The sequence below is a fragment of the Pituophis catenifer genome, unplaced genomic scaffold, assembly GCF_029215685.1.
Source record: "Pituophis catenifer annectens isolate HBS135680 unplaced genomic scaffold, rPitCat1.0.hap2 SCAF_2, whole genome shotgun sequence".
Taxonomy (NCBI): domain Eukaryota; kingdom Metazoa; phylum Chordata; class Lepidosauria; order Squamata; family Colubridae; genus Pituophis; species Pituophis catenifer.
The window spans coordinates 179034919-179050885 of record NW_027256882.1 but is presented as its reverse complement, the minus strand read 5'-3'; the positions used below and the strand labels follow the sequence as shown (position 1 = coordinate 179050885).

The 15967-nt window shown below is 43.5% G+C and overlaps 1 protein-coding gene across 5 annotated transcripts; it reads left to right on the top strand.

Annotated features, from left to right (window-relative positions):
* Positions 1 to 122: 122 nt before the first annotated feature.
* Positions 123 to 14994, top strand: LOC139310945 (nuclear factor interleukin-3-regulated protein-like). 5 transcript variants are annotated; one of them, XM_070935230.1, is made up of 5 exons: positions 123 to 278; positions 723 to 844; positions 2222 to 2244; positions 3474 to 3649; positions 12641 to 14994. In XM_070935230.1, the coding sequence occupies exon 5, from the start codon at positions 13105 to 13107 to the stop codon at positions 14437 to 14439; it is 1335 nt and encodes a 444-aa protein (XP_070791331.1). In that variant the 5' UTR covers positions 123 to 278; positions 723 to 844; positions 2222 to 2244; positions 3474 to 3649; positions 12641 to 13104; the 3' UTR covers positions 14440 to 14994. The 5 variants fall into 5 exon arrangements, with proteins under 5 accessions (XP_070791331.1, XP_070791333.1, XP_070791334.1 ...); XM_070935232.1 differs by lacking the exons at positions 723 to 844; positions 2222 to 2244; XM_070935233.1 differs by lacking the exons at positions 723 to 844; positions 2222 to 2244; positions 3474 to 3649.
* The last annotated feature ends 973 nt before the right edge of the window (positions 14995 to 15967 follow it).

The following is a 15967-nucleotide window of genomic DNA, read 5'->3' as shown; positions in this document are numbered from 1 at the left end:
TCTTCGCTCGCTCCTCTGGCTTCGGCCCAGCCCCTCTCGTTCGCCCGCTCGTCCGCCTCGCCTCTCCCCGCTCCTCCCCTCGATTTGTTTTGTGCGGCGACTTCGGGAGCGTGACGGAGGCGCTTAGAAGCGCTTATGCAACCGGCTGACCTACTAACACACATTCGCCTGGGGAAAGAAGTAGGGCGGCGGCGGCGGCGGCGGCAGCAAAGCTCGCGAAAGACGCGCGGCGACTCCTTCCCGCCGCTGGAGCGGTGGCCGAGGGGCGCCTGGAAGAGGTGATTTCACGCGAACGCCTTGCGGCGGCTCCTCCCCCCCCACCCGCCCTTCCCCCACCTGCAGCCCCCCGGCCTGGAGGGGGGGGGGTTTCTCCCGGGAGAGGCCGGCTCGTGTTCTCGCGCGCAGGAGTTGCCGCGGGTGTGCTTTGTTTGCGGACAAGGTACATGGCGGGCAGCGGGCATGTGGCACTCTTGCTCCGCTGGGCTCCTGGTGCCTCCCTTTAGCCCCGTTCAGGCAGGCTCTTTGACTGCGCTCGGCCGAGTCGGGGAAGTTCTGCGCAGTAAATCCGCGCTTGGCAAAGGACGGCGGTGCTGCGCGGCGGAGGGGCCGCGCTTAGGCGTATCTGGGTGGATGAGTGGTGCCGACCTCGTCTCTTGTTGCACAGAACAACATAAACACTCCGGCTCTTTCCCTCCTTTCCTGACTGACCTACATTTTTTTAGGATGGGGCGAGTGTGCGTGGTAGTAGTGTGCGAGGCAGCCGAGTTGTGGAGGTTCAGGAACTCGGGAGGCTTCTGGACGCAGCTCTTGACTTGCTGAGAAGAGCGAATGGTAACAGTGACATGTAAGTGGCTTGCCTTGCCTTGGGAGAGCGATCCGAGTACCCTGAGGCTCAGGGTCTTAATGACAGAGACCCTTAAATCTGCTGTTGGCCTTGGGATTTGCAGCCTCGGCATGCCAGATTGTCTCTGAGGAGGTACAGAGATCCTCTCCTCTACCCAATTATTACACATATTTAGCTTAGCAGGAGATGCAACTAGGAGATACAGAAAGAGGGCCAGAAAGGGTTCTTCCCTTTCTTCTCTAAATGAAATTATCCACCTGACCACAGGAAAGTAAATAAGGAACAGGAAGTTTGTAATCCAGTGACTGGTTGGCCCAGGAAGGTTTCATCCCTCATTCCATAATGCTTGTAGCTGTGCAAGTAAACAAAACCTTTCAGCCTCTGCAGGGCTGGGCAAGGGAGAGGAGGTCCAGTGGCCTCTTTGTAAGCAACTGGCCACTTTCTGATTAGGAGGACTCTTACAGATAAGTGAAGTAAGTGGAATTTGTTATGATTTTAAAATGTACAGTGAGGAGGATTGCTTAATATAGCTTGCTTATTATTTGAGTGGTTAGGAAATCCTGATTCTGCTTTTCAGATGATAAAAATGAAAGCAAGTAAAATGAAGGACTATCAACTATTCCACTCAGGGTACATTATTTATATTTTTCTAATGTTTTTTTTTTAAAAAACCAAAATCCATCAATGCAGAAAAAAGTACATTTGGTATTTCACTTTAAACCACTTTTATTCATCCTGATCTTTTTCAAATATGCTACTGCAGCGCCACCGGTTTAATTAAATTTATGCTCCCTCTTTCCTCCATTTTTATTCCTTCAACAACAACCCTGGTAGGTTCAGCTAAGAATCAGTGATTAGCCCAAAGACACCCAGTGGACTTCCATGGCCTGGTTCTAGTCCAACACTTTAGCCACCCACTATGTCTCCTGCTGTCCTGTTCTCAGTTAATCTGCAGGCAGGAGAGTTGAGAGTTGTAGTCTAATACAATTGGAGATAGGGTGCCATACTGGAGTGGTCTTATTTTATTTTTTTATTTTTTATATTTTTTTAAAGTTTTATTTGATTAAAAACACACTAACAAAAAAAAAGACAAACAAATACAGTTATAACAGTACACAACATAGACAAAATATACATTTAAATCAAGTCTTACAACTTGAGTCTAAATAGAAAAAGAAAGTTACATCGGTATTCTATATTTCTTTTTATATATTTCTACATCTTTCATTATATAACGATATTTTAAATTTGTTTCTTAATTTATTATTTCCTTAGTTGGTATTCCCTTTTTGTCCTACTAATTTGTCTCTTTTTTTTCTTTTTTTTTCTTTTTTGTATCTTCCTATTTTTTATTCCGTTTTCCTTTTCTCCAACCAGTCATACCATCGTTGCCAAACCAGGTAGTATTTCGTATCTTCTTTTTCTTGTATTTCTTTGGTAAGCCTGTCCATCTCTGCGCATTCCATTACTTTTAGTATTATTTTATCCTCCGATGGCATGTCTTCTAATTTCCAAGTTTGCGCGAATGTGATTCTTGCTGCTGTCAGGATATGAGTTATCAAATATTGTATTTCTTTTTCATAATGATTTATTAATATTCCTAATAGGTATGTTTCAGGTTTCAATGGAACTCTCTGGGTAGTAATTTCTTCTAATTGTTTTTGGATCATTTTCCAAAAATTTTTTGCTTTTTGGCATGACCACCACATATGATAGTATGTCCCTTTTTGTGATCTGCATTTCCAACAATCTTGTGAGGTGTTGGGGAACATCTTTGCCAAGTGTGCGGGGGGGAGGTGCCACCTGTAGAACATTTTATAAATATTTTCCTTATAGGGTACAGACTTCTCGGACTTCTCTGGTGGAGTGGTTTTAAATATAGAAAAATAATATTGTTCCTCTACTTACGGTAATTAGTAGTAGAGTTAAAGAATACTACTAATGTGACACATTTCTTCCTTTGTAAAGGGACACAAGAATATTTCCATGTAGTTTTATATTTTGTATAACACTTCATGTTTCTAAACTTAAATTGCCCTTTTAAAACATATATTTACCATGCAGTCTGAAGAAACATAATGTATTACAGTATTCAATATTTGAAACATTGGTAGGTCTGATATGTACAGTAGTACACAACTAACTGATTTTGGATGAATAGAATCACTAAGCAAATCAAATGAAGAATCTTCCCTCCCGCCTACAAATTTAATCACAATGGCTGGGCTTGGAACAAGGCTTAACTAACCAATGTTCTGGATTCATGTAATCCAATGAGTAACAAATTAATTAAATGTCTTTATACAGGGTAGTGCCCAGTGTGTTGTGAGTTTAGATGATGGCATGTCTGGGAGGATGCTGCATTGACATAGCCACTTTAGGCTAGGGAAGCAAATCAGTAAAAGCCTTTGCATTATAACATTATCACATGTCTATTCTCATTTGGGTGTCATCACCATCTGCTGTGAGCACTGCTATCTGCAGGCTTATATGCATTATCTTTTTCCCCGCCAAGCTTCTTAGGGCAATTTTTACAGTACCTCCTCCATCCCACTACCAATTTTATCTTTGCAAGAGTCCAGGAATGTAGTTTTGGAGGGTCTGACTTTATGTTGTATGCTTTATGTAGGATCAGGATTTTGAACCCAGGATGTCCCAGCCTATTCCAACAGCTAGTCAGCAAATCATGTCTCTTGATCATAGTTCCTTGGTGAAGTGGAATGGAAGGCTTTGCTGAAGAGGTGGAGCTGTTAAGAAGCATCCATGTTGCCGAAGGGAACCTGTGATGCTGCTGTTGGAGACTAAGTAAGGAGCAGAAGAGGCTGTGATTCTGTATTTAATTGGGAATACCTGTTTTGTTCACCTGCTTTCCATGCAGACACAAAAATCGGACAAAAGTTTGGCTATCAAACCTCTGGATGAAACATTCTTCTTCTGCCCACTTTAGCCTCCATTCTCTTTCATTGGCTGACTTCCAAAATGAAAATCAGGAGAAAAAAGACTTTGGCCCCTCCTCTTTGTTCCTTGGGTAGGTGTTCCTTACCCCACCCCATGCACTAAGCACTGATGCATCAGTTGTTCCATAGAGCCAAGCAAATGCCATTTCAAGGCTGTGCAAAACTTCTGTTTTCAAGAGATCCCATAAAAGTCCTTAGAGAAATCTGTAAATGAACCTAGGGGAACATTTGTATTTGCTCTATTCCTCATTTTATTCAGAATACAAGATAATCTTATAGAGTTCCCTAATTTTATTTTACAAACATCCGAGGCAGGGCTGAGAGAGAGTGATCCTAACCCAGATCACTAAGTGAGATTCCAAGGTTGAGGATGGGCTTGGGTCTCCTTGCTTCTAAACCAGTACCTTCACCACTACACCCCACTGCCTGGTGCATATTTCAACATGGTCTGTGTAAGGGTGAGGCTACATACTAATGCTTAGTACAGAGTGATTGAGCAATTTTTTGCTTTAGAAGCTCTCTGCCTGCTCTGAGACACTCAGCTCAGCTGGCCACATTTTTGCAAACAGAAAAACAAGGGTCTGAGTTGTAGACATGCAGTAAGAAGGTGGTAGCTGCAAACACAGTTGTGAAATCCGAATTCTAGAAGCTTGGTTGGCATTAGATAGCAATGGGTTATTCATATGCATGATACATTTTCTTTTTTAAAAATTCAGTCTTCTACTTATATGTGTTTTTAACAGCAGCTTGAGTTCCAGCCGCAGCAAGCAACGACGATTCACTTCATGTATGCAAAACTCTGCCTGATGATTTTGTGCCGAGCAAACTGTTTTTAAAAGGCAAAAGAATGAGCCAAACTATTTTTCCTCTTGATTAGTTGGCAAGCTTGTCTACTCTTTTATTTTTAAACAACAGCTGAATGTGTAGAAAATAAGCAAGGAAAGTTTTCTGCAGTGGTTCATCTCCATTTCCCTGTTCATGACTGTATATCCAGATGCTGTTGGAAATGTGTACAGGTAGTCCTCAACTTACAACCATAATTGGGACTAGAACTTCCATTACTAAGCAGTGCAGTCCTTAAGTGAGACATCGTATGATTTCACCTGATCTTATGATTTTTTTACTGTGGTTGTTAAGCGAATCCAGCTTCTTCCATTGACTTTGTTTGTCAGAAGCCAACTGGAAGACTGCAAATGGTGATTATATGATCCTGAGCTGCTGCAGTTGTTGTAAATACATATTGGTTGCCCAGTGTCCAAATTGTAATCACATGACAGCAGGGACACTGCAATGGTCGTAAGTACGAGAGAACCAATCATAAGGCACTTTTTTCTGCACTGTCATAACTTTGAACAGGTGCTGAACAAATGGTTATAAGTTGAGGACTACTCATAAACTGAAGTCTAAAAAACATTGCAGCTCAGTTCACTTGGGCGTTATCAGCATTATCAAAGCTATGTAGAGCCTGGTTTTAGGAGTACTACCTCTAAGGTGTACTTAAATGGGGAAGGAAAAAAATGTCACAATCGTAATGGGAGTGGTTACTTTCTATTGTATGCAGAATGAAAAAGGTTTTGAAACGCCTAACTCTGGGTCATTCGTCATCATACTTCATGTGCTCAGGCTTTTCTGGAAAGTCTGGCAGGCCAAAAAGAGAATGATGGAATTTGACACTGGGATGTGAAATGTGTTTCATGAGTATTGCAGGCAGGAGGGGGAGAGGGAGAGATCTCGTGCCTGTTGCACGCAAAGCTCTGCCATGCTGACCAAGTTTCCCTGGGTTGCACTAAGCAGCGAAACGTTTCAAACCAAAAAAGAAAAGAAGTTCAGTTGCCATGACTCAACTTCCAGATGAGATGCATTAAGCTTGAGTATAACCCCTTCAGAGATCCTTTCCATTTAAAAAAGATAAATGAACACTCACCCATTGGTTTGACACCAGTGCATTATAGTTATGATTCCCAGTTGCTAAATGTAAGGGAAAAATACAACTTTAGGTCAGAACAAGATGACCTAGCAATGATGATTGATGGTGGTCAATTGAAACACAGAGGCCCAAGTTGTAACAACAACTTCTTTGGGGCTATTAGATCTGGGTTGCAAACATCTAGACAATGGTTAGGTGGCAGAAATGAAATAGATAAAACTTCAATTCTTGCTGCTATGTAGTTCAGCGGTCACCAACTGTTGGTCCGTGGACCACTGGAGGTCCATGAGAAAATTTTGGTGGTCCTCAGAAAAATTATTTGCATTTTTTATATTGCACTAAATCAGGGGTCCTGAAACTACGGCCCCTGGACAGGATACATGCAATGAATGTTTGTGTTGCTGCAGAGAGTCTCCCCCTTCAGGGTCTTCTTGTGTGGGTCAGAGGGGGGCAGAAATTCTGACTTGGGGTCTGCTTCGGACTCCTGGTACAGGGCTTTGGGCGAAGGCTGGAGGGAAGTGCCGCTGGTGGCGAAGAGTTGGAGGGCCTTGTTCCAGTGGGATTGCCTCATGGCCTGGAACTGGCTGACCATCTCAGCCCACTGAGCCTCCAGGTGCTGGTACCTGGCCTTGCACTCCTGCAGGTCTTCCCTCTGCTTGGAAAGCCTATGCTCCTAGACCTCAGTGAGGTACTTCTGCTGAGCCTCCTTCTTGGTCAGATCCAATTTGAACTGAGCCAGCTGTTTTGCCAACTCTTTCTCATGGTGGCTGCTTAGCTTCAACAACTGCTTCCTGTTAGGACTCCAACAGGATTCTAACTCCTCCTACTCCTCGCCTGAACCTAAGGAGCCCGGGCGAGGAGTAGCGAGTAGAGACTGGCAAGGCGCCCCTCGCCGTGAATGACATCGAGTTGGCCACGCCCACCCAGTCACATGACCACCTTGCCACACCCACTCAGCTGATCATTAGGCAGATCATATTAGTGGTCCGTGGGATTTAAAATTATGAATTTAGCGGTACCTGAGGTCCGAAAGGTTGGTGACCCGTGATCTAGTTGACATCCAAACTCTTTTTTTTTTTTATTGTAAAAGTTTTACCATTACATTTTCACCCCATTTTCACCCCCCTAACCCACCCCGAACTCCCCAAACCTCCCCTCCCTAACCCCCCCTAACCCTCCCCTCCCCCCCGGACTTCCATAGAATGTACCCCATCATTATCCCCTTTATATAAAAAAAAACCTTGAGCTCTAAACCCCCCCAACCCCCATATCATTTTTCATCTTCACATAGTTCAAATATTTCTATCTTAGTATAATATAATATAATACTATCAATAAAAAGCTATTTGATACTTCCTAGTTTGATATTTGTTCTGCACATAATCTATCCACTTTTTCCATTCACATTCATAAGTCTCTTGCGAGCGGTCTTTTAAGTATGCTGAAATCTTCGCCATCTCAGCGAAACTGGCCATCTTCAAAGTCCATTCTTGAACAGTAGGCAAAGCTTCATTTTTCCAATATTTACCTATCAACAATCTCGCTGCTGTAATCATATACAAAATCAATTTTGTTTCATCCACTGTAAAACCCTTAACTATACCCAAAAGAAACAATTGTGGAGAAAATTGAATTTTTTTCTTCAAAACGTTCTGCATGACCCATCAAATTTTTATCCAAAAAGCCTTAACTTTCTTACAGGTCCACCAAATATGATAATATGTAGCATCTGTGCAATCACACCTCCAACATTTTGGCTGAACATTAGGGTACATACACGACATTTTCTTAGGATCTAAATGCCATCTATAAAACATTTTGTAAAAATTTTCCCTCAAATTCTGCGACTGTGTAAATTTAACATTCTGAACCCAAATTTTTTCCCATGTTTCCAACATCACTGGTTCTTCAAAATTTTGTGCCCACTTAATCATACAGTCTTTAACTAGTTCAGTTTCTGAGTCCCTTTCTAACAAAACATTATAAAGTCTTTTAATATGCATTGGACCTTTCTCTTTTATGTGTCTAACCAGTTCTTCCTCATGCAACATAATACCAATTTTTTGGTCCTCTTTCCATCTCAATTGTAGTTGATTATATTGAAACCAAGTTAAATTAATCCCTTCATCCAACAGTGTCTGTAAAGTCTTCAACTGCCATCTGCCCGCATCTGTAAAAAGAACCTCTTTGTATAAAAACCCCCCGAGTGACATTATATTTATATTCCACATAATATGACCAAGATCCAGCCATAGCGGTATTTTATAATCCCATTTGAATCGGTGCTTCTTCCAAACTCTCATCAAAGAATCTCTAAGTATATGGCTTTTGAATACTTTATCCACTTTGTTGTCATAGAATAAATAGGCATGCCATCCAAATTCAAGGTCAAAACTTTCTATGTTCAATATTCCAGTCTTTCCAAACTCTTTATTCCAGACATCCAATATTCCAGACATCCAAACTCTTTAGATCAATCAATATTCAGTCTTTGCCTAGATTTGCTATCATTTGAGTAACTTAACCTTTACCAGCAAGTTATTACACTTGCTTTACTTCCGCATGCCGGATTGGCTGGTTCCTTTCTAGTTGACATCTTGATATTTCTGCTTAATTTTATCTTGGTTAGTCCTGAAACAACCTGTGGCTTTTTCCCACTGCCCATAGGACTATTGGAAACCCTTTGCTCAACACAGATTCCCCTATGGCTCCCCAGAAGGTTTCTGCTTCTTTTCTTGATTGAGATTTGGGACAGATTATTCTAACTGGGCCATCCTCTCGTCACAGCATTATAATCTGCATTTACTTGTTGAGTTGCTAGTCAGAAGGTTCCTCTTCCCCCTCTCCCTGAAGAATGGCAATATGGATTATGATGAACTGATTATGCAGAAGTAGAGTAGATGTGGAAAGCAAAGGGGAGGAGGCAGCTGAAGGATGGTGGCTCAGTTCCAGACCTGACAGGAACAGAACATTCTTGCTTGGAAAGTGGAGACACGATCTGCAACAGTTATTACATCATGAAGCAGTTGTGTGGGAAGCCCTACAGGGAGGGTACCTAGAGGAGGGAGTGATATTTTGGAAGGTGCAAGTCAAGGGAAGGAATCTGCAGAGCAAAGCAACCCTCCAGGAGGAAGTGTTGGCTTGCTTTCTGCAGGGAATTTTGGATTAACTAAGTACACTGAAATCCATTCCAAATAAACCAATAGGAGTATTAGTCTTGCCATCCTAGAATTTTGCAGAGAAACTGGCCATAAAATTGGTTCTGGATAGCCTGTTGTTGCTGGGAAGAGGGACAATAAAAAGACAGTCAAGTTGACTGTGGGTATCTGGGCCGTTTCTTTCAATGGATTTGAAGAACCTTAGGCGGGTATGGTGGTATGTGCACACCATCCGCAGATAAGACATCAGGAAGTTAATAACACAGAATTTGGATTGTGTCATAATAAATCTGTTTGTTTCTGAAGCACCAAAGGCATTTTTTTCCTGCAGCAGGCAAACAGAGCTTCCTTCTGGAAGTTACCTGTCATAATGAGAATGGCATCACTTGACCAAGTTAGATCCTCCGTTCTCTGTGTGGGTAGCCCATTATCCAAAGCACTGATTAGCATTATACTAGTTGTTCAGGAAAGAAAATGCCCTCTGGTTTGCCTGGCTTCAGGGCCTTGAAAAGAGAGTTCATGGGCAGAAATTGAACAGAAGATCTTCCCAGCATAACCTTAGCTATTATTGTTTGCCAAAGAAATAGCATTATGGGGGCAAGTTTAAAAGTTCAGCTCTGTGATAGTCTCAGGCTCTGTTCAAGAAAGATGTCCAGAGGCTTCCTCTATAATCCGGCACTTATTAATCCCAGAAGCTTTAATAGCCTTGCTATAAATTTGCTGACATGACCTCATTTTTCCTTTAAGATGTTGTCCAGGATTATTGGATCTTGTAATTCAGAATTCAAGGAACTCATTCCAAGAGGAATGTAAACCTGTTCCATTATGGCTGTGTTCTCATAACACACTCAACTAAATCTGTTCATTGCTGTGTTCACATATCCTGCTGTGCCTAGACAAATAAATCCTGTTATAGTTTACCATGACAGCCTGAGTCGGTAATAAACATTGGATTCCTTCAGCAAACTGAATCACAAACAGCCTTATCCTATATTAACTGGTCTAATATATTGTATAAACCTAACATGCATGTCATTTTGGATGTATGCCCTTGTTACTTTCATAATCAGTCTTCTGTTCCATGTGCTTTTCTGCTTACAGTCAGATTTGATTTTCAGAACCTAATTGCACTCTTAATTTTACTGCACACTCGTATCATTTTCCTTCGTGCTGAACAATTTCTAGCCATTCAGCTTTTATTACAGGAAAGCCCCAAACAGAACTTGATTTTCAAAGTGAAAATGCTCAAAAGTTACGTTGTTCTCTTTAATTTGAAAGCCTGTCTGTGACACTTTTGTGAATGCAAAGCACTTGGCATCAGTTCAGATGCACTCTTATCTTTTGCTTTGCTTTTGATTACTGCTCTTATGTAACTGTACAACTGTATTTTCATTCTGATGCTACATCGAATTGGTAAGATCCAGCTCCTCCTATACCGAGAGCTCAAAGTGAGCAGCAGTCCTTCTCTCTTCTGACCTCTTTTGAATCCTATCAGACCTATTGCCCCAAGGGGGTGACGCAGACTGAGAAGTAGGTCAGCTTCCTCTTCATGCCTGAGCTTGCAGGATCCTGGTTGTATACACCCAATCCAGCTTAGTAGTAGTTCCATGTGCCCTCTAAGACACGAGGCCAGGCCCTGTAGGCAGATCAGGGTGTGGGATTTGGGCTTAGCTGGAAAACTCTTTCTCATTCTGGGTCAAGGCAAGAAAATAATATGTGAACCTAGAGGGAGGATGTTACCTTTTTGACATCAAGAGCCCAGGAAGGCTGGGAATCTGGTGCACCCCAGCACAAATTGATAGCAGTTGCACCCTTTCGATTCAGCACCAGGTGATGGATTTGGGAGGAGAGACCAAATAAAAGGTAAAGTTAAAAAAAAAAAAGGCCTGGAAATGCAGACTGCTCATGCTGATCAATTGTTAACTCCCACTTTGGGGAGAGATCATTGGGAGGGTTAACAAACATCTTCTAATAAACATCTCTAATAAAATGGATCCTTGAGGAATTGCTAGCCTCGGAGTCTTCTTTAATTAGGGGTGTTACTTGGAACCCTGACACAGGTCTATGAATTTCTATGAATAATGCTTAGAAATCTTGTTTTTATTTGTACTACTGATGTAGCAGTTACTATTATTATGAATTAAAATTGTTACAGCTACTCACTGCAAAAGACTGTTAGATTTGCTGTCTTTTAGTGAGGTTTCTGTCAGTCTATCCTCCCCTTGGGTCTTTGCTCTCTAAAGGTCATTTTCTAAAGACTGAAATTTCCTCTGTCTAATTGGAGGCTAGTCTACTTTAGTATTTTTAAACGTACTACTTTGTTTAATATGGCACTAATAGGACCTGCTGCATAAATGTAAGATTTCTGTTTGGAATACATACAGTGAGCATTATGGCTTTGTGATGCATTCTTTTGTTCATGGAAGAAGTTTTGTAGGGCAGGGGAGCAAGGAGAGAGGAAATACCTTATAAAAGAAATATCCAGGTTTGAAAAAAGAAATGTGTGGTGAATCTGGTTGGAAATTGGAGCAAGGCTGATCAGGGAACTGACTAGTTATCAAGATGATTCTATGGCCAATTGTTAGCAGTATTTTCTCCTATCGGTCCCCAATATTGCCTTCTCTGCCTCCTGCTGCTATTATTTCTTTGTGAAGAAACAGTTTGTAGGCCAGTAGGTTGTTGGCGCTGTGCCGCTCTCTCTTTTCTGTAACTGTTGTGCAATCCATAATCATCAGACCTGTTTTGACTGCCTAGCTTGATAAATATTCAGTGTTTACTGACCTATATTCCTGCTGCCTGTGCCTGGTGCGCGTAGATCACATGCAAGGAAAAGAAAGGAGGGGGGTTTGCCATCATCGTGGGGGAGCGTGCGTGCCACTTGGTACACATGGCCTTGCCTTCTTGGGAAGGAGAGCTTCAGCATTCCTATCTATGTGTCATGGTGGATGTGGAAGGAAGGTTGGGGTGGCATTCTTTATGCAACCTGTCTGGCTCGCTGGCCTATCCCTCAGCAGTCAAAAGGGGGCTGGAAGATTCCCTGCCTTGGATCTCTCCGCTTCAAGGTTAAAAATCCCCGTCCGGATTCACTTCTTGTAATCTCCTTTACTCTCCCTCCCTCCCTTCCTCCCCATGTTATGAGGAATTTGGGGGGGGGTTGTCTGTATGTATGCATCTGTGTGTGTGAGAGAGATGGGGAGAGTACTTTTGTAAATGAAATGGAAGTCAGTGGCACATTTGGAGTGTATCAGAGTGGCATTGTCCCTACAGGCATGTCTGTATGCAGACATCTCAGAGGGAAAGAGGGGCTTAAAAGAGGAAAGTCTTAACCTAATGAATGCATCACTGTATCTGGAAAAGGTCAGATGTGACTCCTTTGTCTTTCTTGGGGGTATGCCAGTAAGAAAAGTCGTTTTTCCCTTGTATGTTTGGCAGAGATCTCAATGTGGGTGCAGCATCTCTGGGGTGTGGCATGCTTTGGGTTTGGGGCGGGGACAAGGTGGGGCATATATTTTGATTGCCAAGCAGAAATTACAGCTGAATGTAGTTCTGCTTTGTGGGGCAGGGTTCCCCCCCCCCCGGTAGAGCCAACTTCACATTTATTTCTGAGGGGAGCTGGAATGTGGGGTGTGGCCCATGCAAACCAAGGGCCAGGGTGATGCTGTCTGAACCTGCTGGATTATGTAAACAGAGCCTGAGGTGTGTGACAGCACTAGGCAGAAATGTAACACCCTCTTTTTGTATCCTTCCTCCCTAGGCGTTTCTGCTGCCTTCTGGGCCTGACCCAGCAGTTGATGTTGATTCTCTACTCTTCCCACTGTGCCTCTGTTGTCCAGCCACATCCCGACTCCTGTTGTCTGGAGCGTTACTGAGCTGAAGACTGAGGACAGTAAAACCCTCCCAAGGAATCTGGAGACAGTCCCTTTTCGGCGGTGATTTGGAAGATGGTCTCCTTGTATCGGACAATTCATTTTCCATTGATGGGAGCCCAGATCCCATCTGACTGTAGCAACTGGAGGACAGCTCAAGGCCATATTGGATACAGCTTCCCAGGCAATATAGCTTGGTAAGAGTTTGGAGTGCACAGCTGGGAAGAAGTATCCTGTGGAACAACAGGAGCAGCCACCGCCACAGTTCTGAGGAAGGGAAATACTCCAGCGACAGACAAAGTGCATCTGGACATTTTGCCCCCCCACTTCCCTCCCTTCCCCCACCCCTGTGATGGAGAGTCTCAACTCCCCCACATTATGTGTGGCTGGGAACTTTCCCGAGTTCCATCCCAACGGCATTATTCAGCGAGCCCGAACCCTGAAGAGCAAGCCGAATGCCAACTGTAGGCGAAAGCGAGAGTTCATCTCCGATGAGAAGAAAGATGCCAGCTACTGGGAGAAGCGTCGGAAGAACAACGAGGCTGCTAAGCGTTCCCGGGAGAAACGGCGCTTCAATGACCTGGTTCTGGAGAATAAGGTGCTGGCACTCAACGAGGAGAATGTGCGGCTGAAAACAGAGCTACTGCAGCTGAAGCTGCGTTTTGGCCTCATCAGCACAACAGCCTTCATGGAAAAGAGCCAGCAGCTGAGCACTGCCAGTGCCAACAACCCAGCTCACTTATATGGTGTCGGCAACAGCAGTTTGTATCCCAGTTCCCTGTCCCGAGCCTCCCACTCAGAGGATTCGTCTGAAACTGAGCAGTCAAGCCGGGACAGTGTAAGTGTATCGGTAGCCAAGTATTCTCCCCGGGACTCTCTCTCTGACCTGTCTGATGGCTCATCTCGGGACAGCCCTCTCCCCCAGACGCTTGAGGAAGCCCAGGCCATCCATCGTGTCTATGGGGATGCCCCCTTGCAGCCTTACCCAGAGCCTAAGGGCTCAGTTCCCCGCAGTGTGATCCTCTTCAGTGCCAATGGCTTCACTGCAGTGGCCCCTCCGCAACCCTTGCTTCCTGAAGAAGTGGGGCAGGCAGAAGGCTGTGGGAACCAGAGTCCCAAAAGCCACTGCAGGGGGCGTGATCCTCACTGCTCACAGGGGGAGCTCCAGACGCACTCAGGGTATTGCTCTAAGTCCCAGAACTGTAATGCTTCTGACGGTTATTTGGAGGGGGAGCACATAAAGAAAGTTGAAGAGCCTAGATCCCCCTTTGAGGGTTACACCAGTGAGGAAAGTGAAGAACCCTCCTGGGGATGTTCCTCTGCTCCCTTCCCTGTGCCGTTGGACACCCACCCTGACGTGAAGACCGCAGCTCTCCCACACAAGCTTCGACTCAAGTGCAGAGCGCACAGCAGTGGGATTCATGAACCATTCCCCGGATCTAGCACTGCTCCTGCTGGCTGCTGCCAGGGAGTCTCGACAGCCTCAGATTGGGACAGCGACCGACATGAGGAGATGTCAGCCCTGGTGCGGCAAGCTTTGTTTCTGAACGAGCCCCCCGCCTCCAGTGGCAATTTGGAAAGACTTTTGTGTCATGGCTCAGGGCTGCCTCCAGATCACTCAGTCCCAAAGGACCATGTCAGCAGGTGGGAGGATGCTTGTCATGATGATGGCCCCAGACCAACTTGAAGAAGACCTAGGTCTGGATAAAGATTTGGAAAGTAAGAAGAAGAAATTGAACTGGGTGTTGGTACAAGACAGGGATTTTACATGGCCAAACGAGCATTGGAGAAGAGGGCCATGGCTGACCTGCACCTGCTGACTTCAGAATCTGGGGGGAATAGGGATCATGAGATGGCAAAAGAGGATACGTAGGTTGAACATGGGGGATAGGGTGGGGCTGCCTCAGAAAAAGACTTTGGAATTACTAAGGTATAGTGGGTGATGGGACTCCTGTTTTCTAAGGCTCCAGAATTCAGGGTGTAGATGAGATGTGTTTTGATGGGTGAATGCCTAATGGTATTCTAACTTGATAACAATTCTGGCATTGTGATCGATAGGAGAGTACCCAAAAGTTGGCGTCTAATCCATTCTGCACTGATGTTAAGGTTCTTGGACACCCACAATAAGGATGCCTAAATGGATTGTCAGTGACTGTATTTTCTCTGTCAGAAATTGCTTGGCCAAACCAAGCATTGTGTGTTTTTAATTACTAAAATAAACCTACAGAAAAATGTTAAGAAATGCTTAAGAGTTGTTGACTGACTTGGGAGCAGAGGAAGATTGACACGGAACACACAGGTGGGTACCTAAGTCTTTTAAGGGCAAACAATGTACTTTTGCATTATGCCTTTCCATCCAAGAGCTTCACAAAGAGAAATAAAACGTATACTAAAAATAGCTAATGAATTAATAAAATAACAGTTATTTGGAATGGTGTTCCTAGAAGTTACATGTAAAACCAGGATCAGACCACAAATTATTCTTCATAAATGGATGACAATCTTAACTTGGGTTTGAAACAAGCAAAGAAGGATCTAGCAATGTGCTGTTTTCACTGAACTTCTGGAAAAATTTGGTTTCACCTCAACTAGAAAGTGGCGGCTGAAGAGGTTAGGGTGCAAGGAAGTTACCCTCTCAGGTTATGTAGAGTTAAGAAGGTCAAGCTTTAGTAACCAATAAATAGCTAATGTAATTCATTCAACACCACCGTAATGTGTTTCTTGCATCTTGTGCCAGTAAATAGAAATAGCATTTGTTTATTTGAGTTCCAAGCCTGCCTTCTAGTTGTAAGCACAGTTGACTTACAGTTTTAATCATTTTCTTACCATTGGGGGAAATCATCTTTCTCCCCATGTGGATGTGAAATATTTAAGTCTACAAGCAATGGATATTTGAGAGGTTGATGAAGGGTTAGATTAAGGGTAGAGCTGTGCTTCAACTTTTGATGTTCATAATGTGAATTTTATTTTCTTAGAGGAAATGTCTTAATTTTAGAAAAAAGGATTCTTGTAAAAGAGCACTAGAAAGTGTGATTGCTATTTAGTACAGTAAACCCTTGATTTAATGGACCTTTGCTTAGTGCCTGTTGGACTTAATTGGCAAAATCTGCTGGATCCAGGCACTGAGCTATGCCCTAAAATACTGATGAGGTCTGTTTTTGGCAAATGACATTTGGCCACAAAATGGGTATTATTGTTGTCAGTAAAGGAGACTT